At 44.3% G+C, this 23,500-nt stretch overlaps 1 protein-coding gene across 1 annotated transcript in view; it reads left to right on the forward strand.

Annotated features, from left to right (window-relative positions):
* ELP3 (elongator acetyltransferase complex subunit 3) overlaps positions 1–23,500 on the forward strand; it is a 112,011-nt gene that overhangs the window by 29,117 nt on the left and 59,394 nt on the right. The window contains exon 8 of the mRNA XM_066547639.1: positions 18,078–18,239. Coding sequence (XP_066403736.1) covers positions 18,078–18,239 — 162 coding nt within the window. The remainder of the gene's footprint in view (positions 1–18,077; positions 18,240–23,500) is intronic.

Genomic DNA, 23,500 nt, shown 5'->3' on the forward strand with positions numbered 1-23,500 from the left:
GGAAGGGTGGGAACCACAGAATGGGTCAGGCCTGAAGTGTCTCTGAACTGAGCCACTTGTGCTCATGCTGGGCCTTTTTTCTGAGGGTTTTTGGTAGTAGAGCCATTCCTTGGGGTTAAAATGTGGTAAAAACACCGAGAAAGAGAAAATAATTGGTGTGTTGTAGGGTTTTTACCTCAGAGTGGATCAGGCCTGAAGTGTGCCTGAACTGAGCCACTTCTGCTCATGCTGGGCCTTTTTTCTGAGGGTTTTGGTAGTAGAGCCATTTATTGGGGTTAAAATGTGGTAAAAATACTGAGAAAGAGAAGGAAACCGGGTGTGTTTGATGGGTTAAAATGTGGTAAAAACACTGAGAAAGAGAAAATAACTGGTGTGTTGTAGGGTTTTTACCTCAGAGTGGATCAGGCCTGAAGTGTTTCTGAACTGAGCCACTTCTGCTCATGCTGGGCCTTTTTTTCAGAGGGTTTTTCAGTGATAGAGTCATTCCTTGGGGTTAAAATGTGGTAAAGACATTAAAAAATAGAGTAAACAGGTATGGTTTAGGGTGTTTTTTTACTTCAGAATGGATGGGGCCTAAAGTGTGTCTAAACTGAGCCACTTGTTCTCATGCTGGGCCTTTTTTTCAGAGGGATTTTGGGTGGTAGTGCTACTCCTTGGGGTTAAAATGTGGTAAAAATATTGAGAAAGAAAGAAAGAAAGAAAGAAAAGAAAGAAAGAAAGAAAAGAAAGAAAGAAAGAAAGAAAGAAAGAAAGAAAGAAAGAAAGAAAGAAAGAAAGAAAGAAAGAAAGAAAGAAAGAAAGAAAGAAAGAAAGAAAGAAAGAAAGAAAGAAAGAAAGAAAGAAAGAAAGAAAGAAAGAAAGAAAGGAAAGAGAGAAAGAAAGAGAGAAAGAAAGAGAGAAAGAAAGAGAGAAAGAAAGAAAGAAAGAAAGAAAGAAAGAAAGAAAGAAAGAAAGAAAGAAAGAAAGAAAGAAAGAAAGAAAGAAAGAAAGAAAGAAAGAAAGAAAGAAAGAAAGAAAGAAAGAAAGAAAGAAAGAAAAAGAAAACAGGGGTGTTTGATGGGTTAAACTGGGGTTAAAACATTGAGAAAGAGAAGCAAACCCCGGGTGTTGTAGGGTTTTTACCTCAGAGTGGATCAGGCCTGAAGTGTTTCTGAACTGAGCCACTTGTGCTCATGCTGGGCCTTTTTTTCAGGGGGTTTTTCAGTGATAGAGTCATTCCTTGGGGTTAAAATGTGGTAAAGACATTAAAAAATAGAGTAAACAGGTATGGTTTAGGTTTTTTTTTTTACTTCAGAATGGATGGGGCCTAAAGTGTGTCTAAACTGAGCCACTTGTTCTCATGCTGGGCCTTTTTTTCAGAGGTATTTTGGGTGGTAGCGCTACTCCTTGGGGTTAAAACGTGGTAAAAATATTGAGAAAGAAAGGAAAGAAAGGAAAGAAAGAAAGAAAGAAAGAAAGAAAGAAAGAAAGAAAGAAAGAAAGAAAGAAAGAAAGAAAGAAAGAAAGAAAGAAAGAAAGAAAGAAAGAAAGAAAGAAAGAAAGAAAGAAAGAAAGAAAGAAAGAAAAGAAAGAAAGAAAGAAAGGAAAGAGAGAAAGAAAGAGAGAAAGAAAGAGAGAAAGAGAGAAAGAGAGAAAGAGAGAAAGAAAGAAAGAAAGAAAGAAAGAAAGAAAGAAAGAAAGAAAGAAAGAAAGAAAGAAAGAAAGAAAGAAAGAAAGAAAGAAAGAAAGAAAGAAAGAAAGAAAGAAAGAAAGAAAGAAAGAAAGAAAGAAAGAAAGAAAGAAAGAAAACAGGGGTGTTTGATGGGTTAAACTGGGGTTAAAACATTGAGAAAGAGAAGCAAACCCCGGGTGTTGTAGGGTTTTTACCTCAGAGTGGATCAGGCCTGAAGTGTCTCCAAACTGAGCCACTTCTGCTCATGCTGGGCCTTTTTTTCTGAGGGTTTTTGGTAGTAGAGCCATTCCTTGGGGTTAAAATGTGGTAAAAACACTGAGAAAGAGAAAATAACTGGTGTGTTTTATGGGTTTTTACCTCAGACTGGATCAGGCCTGAAGTGTGTCTGAACTGTGCCACTTGTGCTAATTCTGTGTCTTTTCTTCTTGGGAGGGATTTTGGATGGCAGAGCCATTCCTTGGGGTTAAAATGTGATAAAAATACTGAGAAAGAGAAGGAAAAAGAGAAGGAAATTGGTGTGTTTTATGGTTTTTACCTCAAGAGTGAATTAGGCCTGAAGTGTCTCCGAACTGAGCCACTTGTGCTCATGCTGGGCCTTTTTTCCAAGGGTTTTCAGTGGTAGAGCCGTTCCTTGGGGTTAAAATGTGGTAAAAATACAGAGAAACAGAAGAAAACAAGTGTATTTTAGGATTTCTTTACCTCAGAGAGGATTAGGCCTGAAGTGTGTCTGAACTGAGCCACTTGTGCTCATTCTGTGTCTTTTCTTCTTGGGAAGGATTTCAGGTGGCAGAGCCATTCCTTGGAGTTAAAATGTGGTAAAAACACTGAGAAAGAGAAAAGAACTGGTGTTTTGTAGGGTTTTTACTTCAGGTTTTTAACACAGTGGAAGGGTGGGAGCAGGGTGAGCTTTAAGCTCCTTTCCAACCCAAACTGCTCTGTGATTGTGGGATTCTGTGAAATCCCCAAATTGTTCCTGGGAAAGGCTTTTGGTTCTGTCTGAAACACCAGGGCTCCAAACATCTCCAATTTTCTCTCTTTGTGCTCTCATTGCTTTGTTCCCAGCTTTCCTTCTGCATCAAGAGCCAGAAACTGCTTTAGGAAATCATCCTGCTTGGGCTTGTTATCCCCCACAAATGGGGTTTTTCCCAGTTCAGGGTGGGCTTGGTATCCTGGCAGGGCTGGTCATTACTTTTTAAAAAGAAATCAGTTTCGATTTCTTCTTAGTTTGGATTTCCTGGGACAGGGGTGGCTGCTGGGCTTGGCACTGCTGGTTGGGCTTAAAGGGCTTTTCTAAGCTTAAAAAATTCCCAATTCTGTGATTCTGGATCGGGGAGGAGCTTAAAAAATTCCCAATTCTGTGGTTCTGGATCGGGGAGGAGCTTAAAAAATTCCCAATTCTGTGATTCTGGATCGGGGAGGAGCTTAAAAAATTCCCAATTCTGTGATTCTGGATCAGGGAGGAGCTGCAGGCTGGCACAGGAAATCTCACCCTCACCTGCAGCAGGGCCAGATCTTCCCAGAACTCCAAACTTGTGATCCTCTGAACCTTTTTTATGGCTTGGTCACATCTTTCAGGGTGATTTTTTTGGTTTCTTTTCTTTGGGTGTCATTGTCAGGTGCTGCTGGTGGGAGTTCAAGGAGATGGGAGCACCCTGAAACCATCCCATGTTTCCATCCCTGATCTCTTTGGCCAGGCTGGGATGATCAGTGTTGTGCTGCATTTCCCATTTCTGAGATGAATTGTTGGTTTGTTTTTTTTTCCCTGACATTCACATATTGATCTGAGATTTAAACTCTGTGCCTCGTGGTGATCAAAACCTGAGCCCTCCTCAGCTGATAAATTGAATATGGGACATTTTACAAGCTCTCTATGTGTTTTCCTCTCCCAGACATATTACAAAATGTGTTTAGCTGATGTGTCAGGGCTCAGTTGTATTTATCAGGACAAGATTTTGTTTTCTTCAGCTGCAAAAAGCCCAGAGCCACCTCCCTTTTCACGTAGATGGAGTACAGAGAGGTTCTTGTTCCCATCGTGTGGCAGATGAATTCCTGCCCTCTGGCTACCAGAAATGCTTTCAACAACACATCAGGCTTGGAGCTTTCTCTGAAGCCTTTGACAAATCTCAGTGACTTTCAAAACCTGGATTTCTACAAACCCTTCACCGGGTTGTTGGAATAAGAGGGGAAGTTTTGCATGCAGAAATGACTGGAAGATATTAAGAGATGGATTAAATGATCAATTAACACAGCAGAGGGAGGTCATTAATGGTATCTCTCTGCTGGAACTGGTTGTTTTGACCTGTTGTGAAAGGGCAGGAGAAAATCAGTTTACATATAAAGCACTGATTATTAAAGAGATTTTTCCTGTTTTTTTTTTCCTACAGAACAACAATCTCCAAGTTGGCTGATGCCACTCAGGAGTAAGATTTTGAAGTTTTAGTTGATAACTGTGAGAAACACAGCCCTGGTGCTTGGTGTTAGTTAAAAAACCAGCTCAGTGTGAGGAATTACAGTGATGGGAATAGAGGGAAGACTGGGAAATGGTGTCGTGGAGCTGCCTGGTTCACAGCTTGAGCCTTGCTCATTTCTTCCCTTTAAAAACCAGGGGGGAGGAAAATGATGCTGTGGAAGCAGGGAAAAGATATTTGAGAGAGATATAATAGAGATTTATGAGGTCCTGAGTGGCACAGAGAGAAGAAGGATAAATGTTGATTTTTCTCTGACACAACAAGAGCTGTTGGTGAAATGGGAATTAAATCCAAAGGAATAATTTCCTTGTGCAGGCTGAGTGACCAAACACAATTCTTGGGAAAAAGTACCCAGTGGGAACTGCCTGATCCTGAAAGACACCACAACCACTAAAAACATCAGGGAGTGCAATTCCAGACCCAGATCTCCCTAAATTTCAGTCTGAGGAGTCTGGGACCTCGTGTCGCTGCTGGGAAAAACGTGAAGCTGTAATATCAGAACTGTAATTTGGCTCTGCTCACTGGGAAAAGCAGAGAGCTCACATAAGGGAGGAGGAGATAAGCACTGCCTTGCCTGAATTAGCCTTGTTTGGGTTTTTTTTTTTCCCCTGTAAACATTTATTTTTTTTATGGGAGTGGGTAAAAAAAAAAAAGAGCTCTCAACTCAGCTCCTGTTCCAACCATGCATTTTCCTTGTTGGAAATATTTCACTCCAGCGTATGTTAATTAATCCTGGTGTTTGCAGTTACAGCTGGCTAATAATTTGTTGCTGCAAAAAAAAAAAAAATCTGTAAATTGTTGTTGCCATGAACTTGATGGATGGGAGCTCAGAAAACACCGCAGGCTCAAAAAACCCAGCAGTGTGAGAAGGTCTTGTCAGGATTTTTTTCTTTTTTTCTCTTCAATGTCCTTTTTTTTTTTTTTTTTTTTTTTTTTGGCTTCCTGAGCTAAGACAGGACTTGCTTGGATGTGTCTGAGAGAGCAGGCAGTGATTATGGCTTTTGGGATAATTACACATTTATCAGCCCAGCATGGCAGGAGAGGAGTGTGGCTCCGGCCTGCTCGTCAGGAGTGGCAGGATCCCTCCAGACCTTGCCCAGAGGTCCTTGATGGAAGCTGTGAGGGAAATAAAAATAAACCAAAGCACTCTTTTCCTCTCCAGCAGCCTCTATTCCTGCTCCTCGTTACAGCCAGGCGGTTAATTAGTCCATGCAAACATCCTGCTTAGAGCAGGCCTGAAGTGGCTCTGAACTCAGCCACTTGTGATCGTGCTGGGCAATTTTTCCAAGGGTTTTTCAGTGGTACAGCCATTCCTTGGGGTTAAAATGTGGTAAAAATAGAGAGAAACGGAAGAAAACAAGTGTATTTTAGGGTTTCTTTACCTCAGAATGGACTAAGCCTGGAATGTGTCTGAACAGAGCCACTTGTGCTCCTGCTGGGCCTTTTTTCCAAGGGCTTTTCAGTGGTAGAGCCATTCTTTGGGATTAAAATGTGGTGAAAATACTGGGAAAGAGGAAAAAAAACGTGTAGTTTATGGTTTTTACTTCAGAATGGATTAGGTCTGAAGTGTGTTTGAACTGAGCCACTTGTGCTCATCCTGTGTCTTTTCTTCCTGGGAAGGATTTCAGGTGGCAGAGCCATTCCTTGGAGTAAAAATGTGGTAAAACCATTCAGAAGGTGAAGGGCACGAGTGTTTTGTAGGGTTTTTATCTGAGAGGTCTGAAGTGTGTTTGAACTGAGCCACTTGTGCTCATCCTGTGTCTTTTCTTCCTGGGAAGGATTTCAGGTGGCAGAGCCATTCCTTGGAGTAAAATTGTGGTAAAACCATTCAGAAGGTGAAGGGCACGAGTGTTTTGTAGGGTTTTTATCTGAGAATGGGTTAGGCCTGAGGTTACTCTGAACTGAGCCACTTGTGCCAGGCTGTTTTTTCTGAGGGTTTGTTGGTAGTAGAGCCATTCCTTGGGGTTAAAATGTGGTAAAAAGAATGAAAAAGATAAGAAAAGTGGTGCATTGTAGGGTTTTTACCTCAGAATGGGTTAGGCCTGAAGTGTGTTTGAACTGAGACATTTCTGCTCATCCTGTGTCTTTTCTTCTTGGGAGGGATTTCAGGTGGTAGAGCCATTCCCTGGGGTTAAATTGTGGTAAAAGTACTGAGAAAGAGAAAAGAACTGGTGTGTTTTATGGTTTTTACCTCAGAATGGATTAGGCCGGAAGTGTTTCTGAACTGAGCCGCTTGAGCTTTGCCCTCTTTCAGAGGGATTTTGGTGGTAGAGCATATCCTTGGGGTTAAAACATGGTAAAGCATATCCTTTTAACCTTGGGGTTAAAACATGGTAAAAATACTGAGAAAGAGAAGAAAACAGGTGTGTTTTATGCATTAAAATGTGGTAAAAACATTGTGAAAGAGAACTGGTGTGGTTTAGGGTTTTTACCTCAGAAGGGGTTAGATGTGAAGTGTCTGAACTGAGCCACTTGTGCTCATGCTGGGCCTGTTCTTCTTGGGAGGGGTTTTGGGTGGCAGAGATGGTCCTTGGCGTTAAAATGTGGTAAAAATACTGAAAAAGAGAAGGAAACAGGGGTGTTTGATGGGTTAAACTGGGGTAAAAACATTGAGAAAGAGAAGCAAACCCCGGGTGTTGTAGGGTTTTTACCTCAGAGTGGATCAGGCCTGAAGTGTGTCTGAGCTCAGTCACTTCTGCTCATGCTGGGCCTTTTTCTGAGGGTTTTTGGTAGTAGAGCCATTCCTTGGGGTTAAAATGTGTAAAAATACTGAGAAAGAGAAGGAAACTGGGTGTGTTTGATGGGTTAAAATGTGGTAAAAACACTGAGAAAGAGAAAATAACTGGTGTGTTGTAGGGTTTTTACCTCAGAGTGGATCAGGCCTGAAGTGTCTCTGAACTGAGCCACTTCTGCTCATGCTGGGCCTTTTTTCCAAGGGTTTTCAGTGGCAGAGCCATTCCTTGGGGTTAAAATGTGGTAAAAACACTGAGAAAGAGAAAATAACTGGTGTGTTCTAGGGTTTTTTTACCTCAGAGAGGATTAGGTCTGTAGTGTCTCTGAATTGAGCCACTCCCACTCATGTTTTGCCTTTTTTTCTGAGGGTTTTTGTGTGGCAGAGCCATTCCTTGGGGGTTAAAATGTGACAAAAACATTGAGAAAGAGTAGAAAACTGGTGTGTTGTGGAGGTTTTTACCTCGGAAAGAATTCCACTGTGGATTTAGAAACAAGTGACACAGCAGGAGGGAGCAGAATTATCTGTTGGTGGCATCTCAGGGAGGAAAAAAAAGTTGTTCTCCCTTATCTTTTAGCAGGCATAGATACTGTTACCTTATCAAAATGGTGTTTTAGTCAATAAATGGCTGTATTTTTAGTAACTTTTTTTTCAGGATTTGAAAGCTTGAACCTTGGCTGCTAAGAAACCAAACTGCTCTGTCGTAGTCCCGGTGCTGGTGATAAAGAAAGCACTGAAATGTTGTAATAAAAATGTTGTAATAAAAAGGGAGCAGCATAAAGTCAAATAATCGGCATTTGAGCTTTCAGAAATGCCTGCTCTGGGCAATCATCAAACCTGCAGCTTTTGAAACATGTCAGCTGAGTAAGGTGCCACCTGCTTTGTCAGAATATTCCCTGATTCTGGCTTTATTCACAGGGAATTGTGGCTGCTGAATGAATTCTTGCTGAATTTATTCACAGGCTGCCCTGTGATAAAGCAGAGTTGGTAAAGATCAAGATCAAGGAGGTAATTTAAGTAATGGGTGAGGATGTGTTATAGGAGATCCTGGTGGGTTTTAGTGACAATTTTCCCTTCAGAAACCTGTGGGGTCATTTTGGGGCTTAATTCTACATTTATGGATGTCACTGAGCAGTGTCACTGTGTGACACCCAGGCCTGTGCTGCTGCTGCTGCTGCTGCTGCTGCTGCTCAAGGGCACCAAAAGGGTTCATTTATGACATGTTCAATCTGTTTGAGGTGCTGGATCTTCCCAATCTTTGCTCTTCCCCAAGTTAAGACCAGGAGCTTTCCTGACCCAGGACTCCTTTGGTCGCTTATTAAAATTCTTGATTTTTCTCACCCAGCCCTCCAAACATTCCAGTCTTTCCACAGGACTCTGAGGGTCCTTTCTAAGGACATTTCTGTGCTCCAAGAAGGACATGGAGGGGCTGTGGTGTGTCCAGGGAAGGTTTGGAGCCCCAGGAGGGGTTGAAGGAGCTGGGAAAGGGGCTCAGCCTGGAGAAAAGGAGGCTCCAGAGGGAATTTTCCTCTCTGGAATTCTATGATAAAGCAGAGTTGGTAAAGATCAAGATCAGGGAGGTAATTTAAGTAATGGGTGAGGATGTGTTGTAGGAGATCCTGGTGGGTTCTGGTGACAGTTTTCCCTTCAGAAAAGGGAATTAACCCTTTTGGGGCTTAATTCTACATTTATGGATGTCACTGAGCAGTGTCACTGTGTGACACCCAGGCCTGTGCTGCTGCTGCTGCTGCTGCTGCTGCTGCTGCTCAAGGGCACCAAAAGGGTTCATTTATGACATGTTCAATCTGTTTGAGGTGCTGGATCTTCCCAATCTTTGCTCTTCCCCAAGTTAAGACCAGGAACTTTCCAATTTTTGGGGTTGCTGATTTGGTTTAGATCCTTCTTTCCAATTTTATGGGCTGGATGGGCTGGTTTAGGTCCTTCTTTCCAAGTTTTTGGGGTTTAGGTCCTCCTTTCCAATTTTATGGGGTGTCTGAGTTAGTTTAGATAATTCCTTCCAATTTTATGGGGTGACTGAGTTGGTTTAAATCATTCTTTCCAATTTGATGGGCTGGTTTAGGTCCTTCTTTACAAGTTTTTGGGGTTTAGATCCTTCTTTCCAATTTTTGGGGGGACTGATTTGTTTTAGATCCTTCTTTACAATTTTATGGGGTGGATGGGTTGGTTTAGATCCTTCTTTCCAATTTTATGGGGTGGCTGAGTTGGTTTAGATCCTTCTTTCCAATTTTTTTGGGGGTGACTGATTTGGTTTAGATCCTTCTTTCCAATTTTTGGGGTTGCTGATTTGGTTTAGATCCTTCTTTCCAATTTGATGGGCTGGTTTAGGTCATTCTTTCCAAGGTTTTGGGGTTTAGATCCTTCTTTCCAATTTTTGGGGTGGCTGAGTTGTTTTAGAGAATTCTTTCCAAGTTTTTAGGGTGGCTGAGTTGGTTTAGATCCTTCTTTCCAATTTCATGGGGTGACTGAGTTGGTTTAGATCCTTCTTTCCAATTTGATGGGCTGGATGGGCTGGTTTAGGTAATTCTTTCCAAGTTTTTGGGGTTTAGATCCTCCTTTCCAATTTTTTTGGGGGCGACTGATTTGTTTTACATCCTTCTTTCCAATTTTTGGGGTGGCTGAGTTGTTTTAGAGAATTCTTTCCAAGTTTTTAGGGTGGCTGAGTTGGTTTTGATCCTGCTTTCCAATCTCATGGGGTGTATTATTTGATTGAGATCTTTCTTTCCTAAACATTTTCTGGCGATCACTTCACTTCTGCCTTTGAGCCTCTTCTTGCAGCTTCTGCTGCTTCCTGCACCTTTTCCTGCACTATTTTCTCTTTTTTTGCCTTTTTGTGTTTTCTGCCTCTCCAAAATCAGCAAAGCAAAGAGGAAGGTTAAAGGTGTGGCATTCTCTCTGTGCTCCTCCTCCAGCTCCACCTGGCCCCCGGCCATGCCCATCCCAGCCAGGGATTTGGGATTTGGGATGATTTGGGATTTGGGAAGCTGAATAATTGAGTATTTGATCTTCAGGACTCTTGGCTGACGAAGCTTTTGTCTAGAGAGCAGAGTTTCATGGAGAGGCTTTGTTAACAGAGCCGTTTTTTCTCTGAGGGAGAAATGTTGGAGACCCCGTGGCTGGTGCAGGAGTAGCTGCAAAAATAAATGAGTTTATTTAAGAGGCAGGTTCTGATTTAAAGGTCTGTTCAGTGCAGCAGCGTTCTGTGCAAATTCACTCCAGATTTGCCAGTGATTAAAATTAATTATCTCACCTTTATTTCCCCCTATTTCAAACAGTGCTCTAATCACTGACTCCACAAAAATCTGTTCTGCACAAATCTTTTTAGAGGCTTCTGTGGATCTTAATTTGCATGACTTGGCAGCTGCCTCGTTTGCATAATGAACCTCTGTGGTCAGCCCATTATTAAAATTGCCCCTCTCTCATCTCGTGCTGTTCTCTTGTCTGGATTCCTGATTATCCCTGGGGTGATGCGGGGGATCCTCAAACACCAAATCATTCTGTGCTCCAGGGGAGGAGGAGGAGGAATATTCCAAAGGGTTTGGTGCTGCTGGAGAAGGGAAAATCCATCTGCTGGCTGGGAGAGCTGGGAATGTTCACATGGAAATGGATCCAGGGGATCCTCAGAGCACCTTCCTGAGCCTAAAGGGGATCCAGGAATTTGGGGAAAGGGGTGGAGGAACAGGAAACAGGGAATGGTTCCCATGGGAAAGGGGAGCTTGGGAAGGAATTCCTGCCTGGGCTGGAATTCCCAGAGAATCCCTGGCAGTGTCCCAGGAAAGGTTGGAAATTCCCAGAATTTTGTGATTGGAATGGGATGGGATTGAAGGTCCATGGATCCCATCCCAAACCATTCCAGGATTCTGGGATCCAGGACACTCAGGATTCATCCCCGGGGATTTTTATGGGATTTGGGGATGGAAAAGGGAAGGGAGACCCTTCCTGGAGTCCTGAATTCCCAGGGAATTCCCAAAATTCCTTCCCAGAGAGGAGCTGGGGTGGGGATGCATCCAATGCCAGGCTGGGAGAGCTGGGAATGTCCAAGTGGATCGGGGAAGGATCCAGGGAATGCTTGGAGCCTTTTCCAGAGGGAAAGGAGAGCTGGAGAGGGACTTGGGAAGGAATTCCTGGCTGGGCTGGAATTCCCAAAGAATCCCTGGAGAACCCTGGGATCATGGGAGGTGCTTGGGTTGGAATGGGTTGGATTGAAGGTCCATGAATCCCACCCAGAGCATTCCAGGATTCTGGAATTCCATGGTCATGGCTGGGGCTCTCAGCTCATCAAATCTCTCAGGCTTTTCTCTGTCCAATTAGTAAAGTTCATTAATTCTTCATCAAATCTGGACCTTTTGTGTCTGGGTATCCTGAGTTTGGAGCTCCAGGAAGGATTCGTTCAGAGCTCTCCGTGTTCCCAGATTTTCCAGCTCGGAAAGGGGCAATTCCCTCTTCCCATCACCGCGGGATTCCTGCAGGAGCTGTGGCTGGAGCTCTGTTATTTTTAAATATCCACCCTAAATCCCCTGGATGCTGGTCCTGGGCTCACAGGGGTGGGCAGAAATTGGGAATATCCCTAAAATCCTGCAGGGATGGATGGGCAGAAATTGGGATTATCCCTAAAATCCTGCAGAAATTGGGAATATCCCTAAAATCCTGCAGGGATGGATGAGCAGAAATTGGGAATATTCCTAAAATCCTGCAGGAAGGATGGGCAGAAATTGGGAACATTTCTGCAGGGATGGGCAGAAATTGGGAATATCCCTGAAATCCTGCAGAAATTGGGAATATCCCAAAAATCCTGCAGGAGCTGTCAGACACCAAACACGAGCCCAGCCCAACGTTTCACCCATTCCATGGATTAATGGGATTCTGCTGTTCCTGCCCCTGGGCTTGTGTTTAAAATTGAGTTCAAATCCTCATTTTTTAGGGCTGCCAGCATCCATCCATCCATCCATCCATCCATCCATCCATCCATCCATCCATCCATCCATCCATCCATCATCCATCCATCCATCCATCCATCCATCCATCCATCATCCATCCATCCATCCATCCATCATCCATCCATCCATCCATCCATCCATCCATCCATCCATCCATCATCCATCCATCCATCATCCATCCATCCATCCATCCATCCATCCATCCATCCATCATCCATCCATCCATCCATCCATCCATCCATCCATCCATCCTCCATCCATCCATCCATCCATCCATCCATCCATCCATCCATCCATCCATCATCCATCCATCCATCCATCCATCATCCATCCATCCATCCATCCATCATCCATCCATCCATCCATCCATCCATCCATCCATCCATCCATGCATCCATCATCCATCCATCCATCCATCCTCATCCATCCATCATCCATCCATCCATCCATCCATCCATCCATCATCCATCCATGCATCCATCCATCCATCCATCCATCCATCCATCCATCATCCATCCATCCATCCATCCATCCATCCATCCATCCATCATCCATCCATGCATCCATCCATCCATCCATCCATCATCCATCCATCCATCCATCCATCCATCATCCATCCATCCATCCATCCATCCATCCATCCATCCATCCATCCTCCATCCATCCATCCATCCATCCATCCATCCATCCATCCATCCATCCATCCATCCATCATCCATCCATCCATCATCCATCCATCATCCATCATCCATCCATCCATCCATCATCCATCCATCCATCCATCCATCCATCCATCCATCCATCCATCCATCCATCATCCATCCATCCATCCATCCATCCATCCATCCATCCATCCATCCATCCATCCATCCATCCATCCATCATCCATCCATCATCCATCCATCCATCCATCCATCCATCCATCATCCATCCATCATCCATCCATCCATCCATCCATCCATCCATCCATCCATCCATCCATCATCCATCCATCCATCCATCCATCCATCCATCCATCATCCATCCATCATCCATCATCCATCCATCCATCCATCCATCCATCCATCCATCCATCCATCCATCATCCATCCATCCATCCATCCATCCATCCATCCATCATCCATCCATCATCCATCATCCATCCATCCATCCATCCATCCATCCATCCATCCATCCATCCATCCATCATCCATCCATCCATCCATCATCCATCCATGCATCCATCCATCCATCCATCCATCCATCCATCCATCATCCATCCATCCATCCATCCATCCATCCATCCATCCATCCATCCATCCATCATCCATCCATCCATCATCCATCCATCCATCCATCTATCCATCCATCCATCCATCCATCCATCATCCATCATCCATCCATCCATCCATCCATCCATCCATCCATCCATCCATCATCCATCCATCCATCATCCATCCATCCATCCATCCATCCATCCATCCATCATCCATCCATCCATCCATCCATCCATCCATCCATCCATCCATCATCCATCCATCCATCCATCATCCATCCATCCATCATCCATCCATCCATCATCCATCCATCCATCCATCCATCCATCATCCATCCATCCATCCATCCATCCATCCATCCATCATCCATCCATCCATCCATCCATCCATCATCCATCCATCCATCATCCATCCATCCATCCATCCATCATCCATCCATCCATCCATCCATCATCCATCATCCATCCATCCATCCATCCATCCATCCATCCATCCATCCATCCATCCCAGAGCTGGGATTTATCCCTATAAATCCACATCCCACTGCAGGATGGAAAAAAATAAACCCCATCCGTCAGTTTTTCTAGGAACGGGGCAGGATTCTATTCTGAGCCGCAGCAGCAGAAATCTCTGGAAAAAAACCCAAAAAATAAAATAAAAATAAAAAATATTTTGGGTTGAAGTGACAGCGAATGATGAGGTCTGTGTGTGATTCAGCAGCCAAATTACCCCTGAGTGCATAAATAGTGGGAAATTGGATGGGAAAAGGGAAATCGTGTCCCAGCTGGATGCGGCTGCGGAGCTGGGAGGGTTTTTTTGGGAGCAGAAGGGCACAGAAAAAAGCTGAGAATAGGGCTGGGGATGATGCAAGAAAATTCCAATTTTGGGATATGGGATCAGGAAAGGATGAGCTTTGAGGGCACTTCCAAGCCAAGCCATCCTTTGGGATTTTGGGGATAATTAATGGACAGGAGGCAAAAATCCTTGGGTTGGGCTCTCTGATTCCTAAAATGGAAGCAGAAAGTAAAATTTAGGAGATTCCTGGAGGGAATTTTGTTGGATTGTTGGCAGAGAGATGGAGAGGGACAAGGGGGGAATGGATTCCCACTGGGAAAGGGGAGATTTGGGTGGGATATTGGGAAGGAATTCCCAGAGAGTCCCTGGGAGTGTCCAAGGAAAGGCTGGAAAATCCCAGAATTGTGGGGTGGGAATGGGATGGGACTGAAGGTCCATGGATCCCATCCCAAACCATTCTGGGATTCTGGGATCCAGGACACTCAGGATCCATCCCCAGGGATTTTTATGGGATTTGGGGATGGAAAAGAGAAGTGGAGCCCTGAATTCCCAGGGAATTCCCAAAATTCCTTCCCAGAGAGGAGCTGGGATGGGGATGGATCCAACACCAGGCTGGGAGAGCTGGGAATGCAGGGAATTCCCTGGGAAAGGGAAAAATGGGATTTGGGAAGGAATTCCTGGCTGGGCTGGAATTCCCAGAGAATCCCTGGGAGTGTCCAAGGAAAGGTTGGAAAATCCCAGAATTGTGAGATTGGAATGGGATGAGATTGAAGGTCCATGGATCCCATCCCAAACCATTCTGGGATTCTGGGATCCAGGACACTCAGGATCCATCCCCAGGGATTTTTATGGGATTTGGGGATGGAAAAGGGAAGGGAGACCCTTCCTGGAGTCCTGAATTCCCAGAGAATTCCCGAAATTCCTTCCCAGAGAGGAGCTGGGATGGGGATGGATCCAATGCCAGGCTGGGAGAGCTGGGAATGGAGGGAATTCCCTGGGAAAGGGGGGACAATTTTGGAAGAAATTCCTGTCAGTGATCCCAGGAAAAAAAAAAACCCCAAATCCCCTGAAAAAAGCTCCAAATCCCAAAAAAACCTCTAAATCCCCACCCCAAAATCCTCAGAAAAATAGGAAAAAATTCCCCCCTGTGAGGATGGGAGGCCCTGGAATGGAATTCCCAGGGAAATTTTGGCTGCCCCATCCCTGGAAGTGTCCAAGGGCAGCTTGGGATGGTGGAAGGTGCCTGAAATGACCTTGGAGCTCCCTTCCAGCCCAAACCATTCTGGATTTTTTGGGATTCAGAAGCTTTTCCCACTGATCAAGGTGCTTGTCCAGTTTTCCTATTTCTTCCTCTCCTGACTGGAAAATCCCAGTTTCAGATCTGACCGCGCTTTCCACCGAGGGATCCTCACAATTTGCTAAAACCCCCCCCTAAATCCTTGATTTAAATCCATATTTTGGAACTACCCCTGCTCCAGCGTTTCCAGCTCACCCCCAAATGTGAAAATTGAATACAAAACAGCCTCAGATTGATTTTCTTCCTTTCTTTCTTTTTTTTTTAATAAAATATCAAATGTAATTTAGTTGTATAATACAGCTTTGTGCTGGGTAATAATCCCCAGCTCAGCTCTTCTGTGATAATTCCCTGCAGAAAATGGCAGGTTATGGAAACCCACTTTTAATTCAGCTTTTCATTCCTGTCCACTTCTGCTGCTATTTCTTGTGTTTGCCTTCTGAACCAATACAATCCCTGCCTTTGCTCTGAGCTTTTGAATGAAACACATTTTCCTTTTGCAAACAGGAGAAAATGCTGAATATCCAAATGAACCTTTCGAATTCAGGAGCGGAGAAAAAACCCCCCAAAAAAATCAAATTTCTCTTTCTTTCTTCTGGAAACCACAATGATTTAATTACTTTTATCTCCCTTCTATATTTCCACCCTGATTTTTGGTGTTAATAGGAGCCAGCTTCCCTTTGTCCCGAGTTATCTGAAAACTTTTTTTTTTTGCTCTTTTTCACTCCAAATTTTTTTTTTTTTCTCTTTTAATTTTTGCAACTCACGTCTTGCAGAGTGGCTGTTTGGGAGTCTGCTGCTCATGAATCACACTTTGGCAACGTTTGCCCTGACGTGATAAACAATTGGTGCCTTTGGCCTGTCAGATTAGTGAGCCACAAACTTGGAAATGTTTCACATCATTTTTATTTTATTTCTCTTTTTTTTTTTTTGGTTTTTGAATTCTTCTTTTGACAGCCTGTCCCCCAAATATCTCACTATTTATATCAATTTGAAGGGAGTTCATATTTTTTTAATGAGTTTGAACCCACTTGGGGATTTTTTTTTTCCTTTTTTTTTTCCTGAAGTTTGAAGGATTTTGATCGACGATTTTTTTGGGGGGGAGGGAGAAATTGTGTTTTGTGCTTTATTTTCCATTCCAAAAATTTCCAGCAGTGTGATGATGAATCTTTCCAGACTCCTAATAAAGACCTGAATTGAGTCATCCTTTCAATTTGGGGGTGCAGATATGGCAATAACATCCCTGCCTTCCTCAAGGTGTCCCATTTTCCACATTAACACCCAAAAATCATCATTTGGGGCCATTACAGAGACTGATATCCCCATCCAAATCCTGCTTTGGGATTTATCCAGGTTTTCTCTGCAGTTCCAACATTTTCTCCTCTTCCTGCTGTAAATTTTGTTACAAAATCACCTCAAAGTTGAGGAAAAAAAGCTGCAGGGAGTTGATTCCCCTGTGAAAAGGAATTTTCTCAGTTTTCTGGGAATTTTGGTTTGTGTTCTTTTCTTTTCCCTCTCTCACAGGTCAGTGATTTCCCATTTGTCATCAAGAGTGGGGATTTTTTTTTACCAGCTGGAGTAATTAATTAATCTTCGTTAGACCTCCAGTGATAAAGGGCACAAAAGGAGAAAAAAAAAATCCAGAAAAAAAAAATTTGGGTTTTGTCAGATTCCTTCAGTGAGGTTGGGAACTGCTCACTCCGAAAGGGATTTTTTGTGGGAATTTCTTTTTCATGAATATCCTTGTGAATTCCCTGCAGGCTGCCACGCTTCTTCGTGACCCAGAACAACCCCCAGGCTGTATTAATTACAACCCTAATTAATTAACACAACCCCCAGATTGGATTAATGGTTATTCCTGTGCATCGTTTCACCAAAACACCACAGGAATTTTTAACTTTTCATTCTTAAAAACCCTCACCTGGAACACACCAGAAACTCTTCCTGAGTTCACTTTACACCCAGAACTGGTGGAATTTAACCAGAAATGGGATTTTTCCATGCAGGAGAGGAATAAAGGTTAAATTTTACCCTTTAACCCTTAAAAGGACACCAGAAACTCTCCCCATGTTCACTTAAAACCCAAAAGTTGTGGATTTTAACCAGGGATGGGATTTTTCTGTGCAGGTACTCAGACAAGAATTAATGTTAAATTTCACCCTTTAATCCTTAAAAACCCTCACCTGGAAGACCCCAGAAACTCTTCCGAATTTCCCTAAAAACCCCAGACTGGTGGATTTTACCCAAGGATGGGATTTTTCCATGCAGGAGAGGAGTAAAGGTTAAATTTTACCCTTTAACCCTTAAAAGGACACCAGAAACTCTCCCCATGTTCCCTTAAACCCCAAACTGGTGGGTTTTAACCAGAAATGGGATTTTCTCTGCAGGAGAGGAGTAAAGGTTGAATTTTAACCTTTAACCCTTAAAAGGACACCAGAAACTCTTCCTGAATTCACTTAAAACCCAAAACTGGTGGGATTTAACCAGAAATGGGATTTTTCCGTGCAGGTACTCGGAGAGGAATAAATGTTAAATTTTACCCTTTAATCCTTAAAAACCCTCACTTGGAAGACACCAGAAATTCTTCCTGAATTCACTTAAAACCCAAAATTGGTGGATTTTACCCAAGGATTGGATTTTTCCATGCAGAAGATGAGTAAAGGTTAAATTTTACCCTTTAACCCTTAAAAGGACACCAGAAATTCTCCCCATGTTCACTTAAAACCCAAAACTGGTGGGTTTTAACCAGGGATGGGATTTTCCTGTGCAGGTACTCAGACAGGAATAAATGTCAAATTTCACCCTTTAATCCTTAAAAACCCTCACCTGGAAGACCCCAGAAACTGTTCCCAGTTTCCCTAAAGCCCAGGCTGGTGTGTTCTGAGCAGAGCCGTGTGTCTGTGCAGGTACTCGGAGCGGAGCCTGACGAGGTGCGTGGGGATCACCATCGAGACGCGGCCGGACTATTGCCTGCGGCCGCACCTGAGCGCCATGCTGGGCTACGGCTGCACCCGCCTGGAGATCGGCGTGCAGAGCGTCTACGAGGACGTGGCCAGGGACACCAACAGGTCAGGGACACTGTTCTAGGGCAGGGACACCTTCCCAGGGACACCAACAGGGCAGGGACACCAACAGGGCAGGGACACCTTCCCAGGGACACCAACAGGTCAGGGACACCAACAGGGCAGGGACACCTTCCCAGGGACACCAACAGGTCAGGGACACCTTCCCTCATCAGGGACACCATTGCAGCTGGGCTACGGCTGCACCCGCCTGGAGATCGGCGTGCAGAGCGTCTACGAGGACGTGGCCAGGGACACCAACAGGGCAGGGACACCTTCCCAGGGACACCAACAGGGCAGGGACACTGTTCTAGGGCAGGGACACCTTCCCAGGGACACCATCCCAGGGACACCATTGCAGCTGGGCTACGGCTGCACCCGCCTGGAGATCGGCGTGCAGAGCGTCTACGAGGACGTGGCCAGGGACACCAACAGGTCAGGGACACTGTTCTAGGGCAGGGACACCTTCCCAGGGACACCAACAGGGCAGGGACACCTTCCCAGGGACACCTTCCCAGGGACACCATTGCAGCTGGGCTACTGCTGCACCCGCCTGGAGATCGGCGTGCAGAGCGTCTACGAGGACGTGGCCAGGGACACCAACAGGTCAGGGACACCAACAGGGCAGGGACACCTTCCCAGGGACTCCAACAGGTCAGGGACACCAACCCAGGTTAGGGACACCTTCCCAGGGACACCAACAGGGCAGGGACACCTTCCCAGGGACACCATTGCAGCTGGGCTACGGCTGCACCCGCCTGGAGATCGGCGTGCAGAGCGTCTACGAGGACGTGGCCCGCGACACCAACAGGTCAGGGACACCAACAGGGCAGGGACACCTTCCCAGGGACACCAACAGGGCAGGGACACTGTTCTAGGGCAGGGACACCTTCCCAGGGACACCAACAGGGCAGGGACACCAACAGGTCAGGGACACCATCCCAGGGACACCATCCCAGGGCAGGGACACCATCCCAGGGACACCATCCCAGGGACACCATCCCAGGGCAGGGACACCTTCCCAGGGACACCAGCAGGGCAGGGACACCAATAGGTCAGGGATACCATCCCTCATCAGGGACACCATCCCAGGCCAGGGACACCATTCCAGGGGCTCTAACAGGTCAGGGACACCATTGCAGCTGGCCAGGGACACCAACAGGTCAGGGACACCATCCCAGGCCAGGGACACCATCCCAGCTGGTCAGGGACACCATCCCAGGCCAGGGACACCATTCCAGCTGCCCAGGGACACCATTCCAGGAAACCCCAGGTGGCCAGGGACCCCATCCCAGGTGGCCAGGGACACCAACAGGTCAGGGACACCATCCTGGGGACACCAACAGGTCAGGGACACCAACAGGTCAGGGACACCATCCCAGGGCAGGGACACCATCCCAGGTCAGGGACACCATCCCAGGCCAGGGACACCATCCCTGGTGCTCCAACAGGTCAGGGACACCACCCCACATCAGGGACACCATCCCTGGTGCTCCAACAGGTCAGGGACACCACCCCACATCAGGGACACCATCCCTGGTGCTCCAACAGGTCAGGGACACTATCCCATGTCAGGGACACCATCCCAGCTGGTCAGGGACACCATCCCAGGTCAGGGACACCATCCTGGGGACACCAACAAGTCAGGGACACCATCCCACGTCAGGGACACCTTCCCAGGCCAGGGACACCATTCCAGGGGCTCTAACAGGTCAGGGACACCATCCCAGGTCAGGGACACCATTCCAGCTGCCCAGGGACACCATTCCAGGAAATCCCAGGTGGCCAGGGACCCCATCCCAGGTGGCCAGGGACACCAACAGGTCAGGGTCTCCATCCCAGGTCAGGGACACCATCCCAGGTCAGGGACACCATCCCACCTGTGTTTCACACTCTTTTTTTTTAATGTATCCATTCTTCCCCTGTATCTTCCACCTCTTGTTTTTATTGATTCATTCTTTCCTGTGTTTTACTCTTTATTTTATTGTCTCCATTCTTTCCCTGCATTGTCCACCTCTTTCTGTTTTTATTTATTCATTCTTTCCCTGTATTTTACTCTTTATTTTTTTAATGTATCCATTCTTCCCCTATATCTTCCACCTCTTGTTTTTATTTATTCATTCTTTTCCCGTGCTTTACTCTATTTTATTTTCTCCATTCTTCCCCTGCATTCTCCACACCTTTTTGTTTTTATTCATTTTTTCCCTGTGTTTCACACTTTCTTTTTAATGCATCCATTCTTTCCCTGCATTGTCCACCTCTTTTTGTTTTTATTTATTCATTCTTTCTTGTGTTCTACTCTTTATTTTATTGTCTCTATTCTTCCCTATATTGTCAACCTCTTTTTTTTTAATATATTCATTCTTTCCCTGTGCTGAACACTTCCTTTCCTAATGCCACCATTTCTATTTTTAAAATATTATTTATGTTTAAATTTTTATTAAAAAGTAAATATTTATTTATTATCAATTTAACAATTCATTCCTCATCAGCTCTTAAAATCCTTTTTTTCTCCCCAAAAATCCATTTTTAAATCTTAAAATCCATTTTTTCCCCAAATACCCATTTTTAAATCTTAAAATCCATTTTTAAATCTTAAAACCCATTTTTCCCAAATACCCATTTTTAAATTTTAAAATCCATTTTTCCCTCCCAAATACCCATTTTTAAATCTTAAAATCCATTTTTCCTCAAAAAAATCCATTTTTAAATCTTAAAACCCATTTTTTCCCAAATACCCATTTTTAAATCTTAAAATATATTTTTAAATCTTAAAATCCCTTTTTTCCCAAATACCCATTTTTAAATCTTAAAATCCATTTTTAAATCTTAAAACCCATTTTTTCCCCAAATACCCATTTTTAAATCTTAAAACCCATTTTCTTTTCCACCTCAAATTCAATTTTCAAGGCTTTTCCCAGAGCTCCTTGCTCTGAATTTTAGAATTTCTAAAAACTTCCTCAACCTCTCCTAATTTTTAGAGCAATGACTTGAAATGCACTTGAAGGAAAAAGGTGATTCATGTTTTTTGGGGTTTTTTTTCCTGTTGAAACGACCTCGTTTTGCTCCTGTTGTGCTTTGTGTGCGTTGGGTTTTGGTGGTTTTTTTTTTGGGCTTGAAACTTTTTAATATTTCCCCGGTAGCAAAATGTCAGATTCCAACCAATTAGGGGGAACAGTTTGGAAATTACTTTCTATTATGTTCCATAAGTCATTAGTGAGGTTTTCTGAGTGCTTTCAGTGGCTGTGAGGCAGAAAAATATTCAAGAACATCAAATAATCGAGTTATTGATGCAGCTCCAATTCCACTTCTAATAAGAAAATAATTTTTATTTATGAAGCAAAGCTCCTGTTTGCTTCCCCCTCAGGCTGCTCAAGGTTCTTGAGTGATGCTGTCCTTGAGGAGTCGCAGGAAAACACTGGAATGGTCCTGGGAAAAAAAAAAATCAGAAATAAAAATGGGTTTAAAGCTGCACAAGGAGGGAGGGGGGGATTTGGATCTTCTGGCAGAGAGGGAGGAAAAGATCCTTAAAAAATTAAAAAAAAAAAAAATTAATTCTGGTAAATGAACACAGGGATGCCCAAAGGGAATTGGGGTTTGTATCCAGAGGGATTTGGAGAAAGGGGGCAGGGGGGGAAACAAAAATCACCTGCAGAGCTCATGGGGGGGCAGGAATTCCAGGGGGTGGGAGGAGTTGGAATTGGGAAAGGGAATGGAGTTGGGATTGGGAAAGGGAAATGGAGTTGGGATTGGGAAAGGGGAATGGGATTGGGATTGGGAAAGGGAAATGGGATTGGGATTGGAAATGGAAATGGGATTGGAATTGGGAAAGGGAAATGGAGTTGGGATTGGGAAAGGGAAATGGGATTGGGATTGGGAAAGGGGAATGGGATTGGGATTGGGAAAGGGGAATGGAAATGGGATTGGGAAAGGGAAATGGAGTTGGGATTGGGAAAGGGAAATGGAGTTGGGATTGGAATTGGAAATGGAAATGGGAAATGGAATTGGGATTGGGAAATGGAGTTGGGATTGGGAAAGGGGAATGGGATTGGGATTGGGAAAGGGAAATGGGAAATGGAATTGGGATTGGGATTGGGAAATGGAGTTGGGATTGGGAAAGGGGAATGGGATTGGGATTGGAATTGGAAATGGAAATGGAGTTGGGATTGGGAAAGGGAAATGGAAATGGGATTGGGAAAGGGAAATGGGATTGGGATTGGGAAAGGGGAATGGAGTTGGGATTGGGAAAGGGAAATGGGATTGGGATTGGGAAAGGGAAATGGGATTGGAATTGGAAATGGGAAAGGGAAATGGGATTGGGAAAGAGAAATGGAGTTGGGATTGGGAAAGGGAAATGGAGTTGGGATTGGGAAATGGAGTTGGAATTGGGAAATGAAAATGGAATTGGGATTGGAATTGGGAAAGGGAAATGGAATTGGAATTGGGAAAGGGAAATGGAGTTGGGATTGGGAAAGGGGAATGGAATTGGGATTGGAATTGGAAATGGAAATGGAGTTGGAATTGGAATTGGGAAAGGGAAATGGAAATGGAAATGGAGTTGGAATTCCAGTAGGGAGGAATTGGAATTGGAATTCCAATTGGGAGGAATTGGAAATGGAAATGGAAATGGAAATGGAAATGGAAATGGAAATGGAAATGGAAATGGAAATGGAATTGGAAATGGAGTTGGAATTCCAGTAGGGAGGAATTGGAATTGGAAATGGAATTCCACTAGAGAGGAATTGGAATTCCAGGAGTTGGGAGGAATTGGAATTGGAAATGGAATTGGAATACCAGGAGTTGGGAGGAATGGGAATTCAAGGCTTGGGAGGAATTGGAATTGGAAATAGAAATGGAATTTGAATTGGGAAAGGGAAATGGGATTGGAAATGGAAATGGAGTTGGAATTCCAGTAGGGAGGAATTAGAATTGGAATTGGAATTCCAATAGGGAGGAATTGGAATTCCAGGAGTTGGGAGGAATTGGAATTGGAAATGGAAATGGAAATGGAAATGGAAATGGAATTCCAATAGGGAGGAATTGTGAGGAACTGGAATTAGAAATGGAAATGGAATTGGAGATGGAATTGGAAATGGAAATGGAATTCCAGTAGGGAGGAATTGTGAGGCATTGGAGTTGGAATTGGAGTTGGAAATGGAATTGGGAATTGGGAATTGGAAATGGAAATGGAATTAATAATGGAAATAGAATTCGAATTGGAATTTGAATTGGAATTAAAAATTGGAATTGGAATTGGAATTAGAAAT

The sequence above is a fragment of the Molothrus aeneus genome, chromosome 3, assembly GCF_037042795.1.
Source record: "Molothrus aeneus isolate 106 chromosome 3, BPBGC_Maene_1.0, whole genome shotgun sequence".
Lineage (NCBI taxonomy): Eukaryota > Metazoa > Chordata > Aves > Passeriformes > Icteridae > Molothrus > Molothrus aeneus.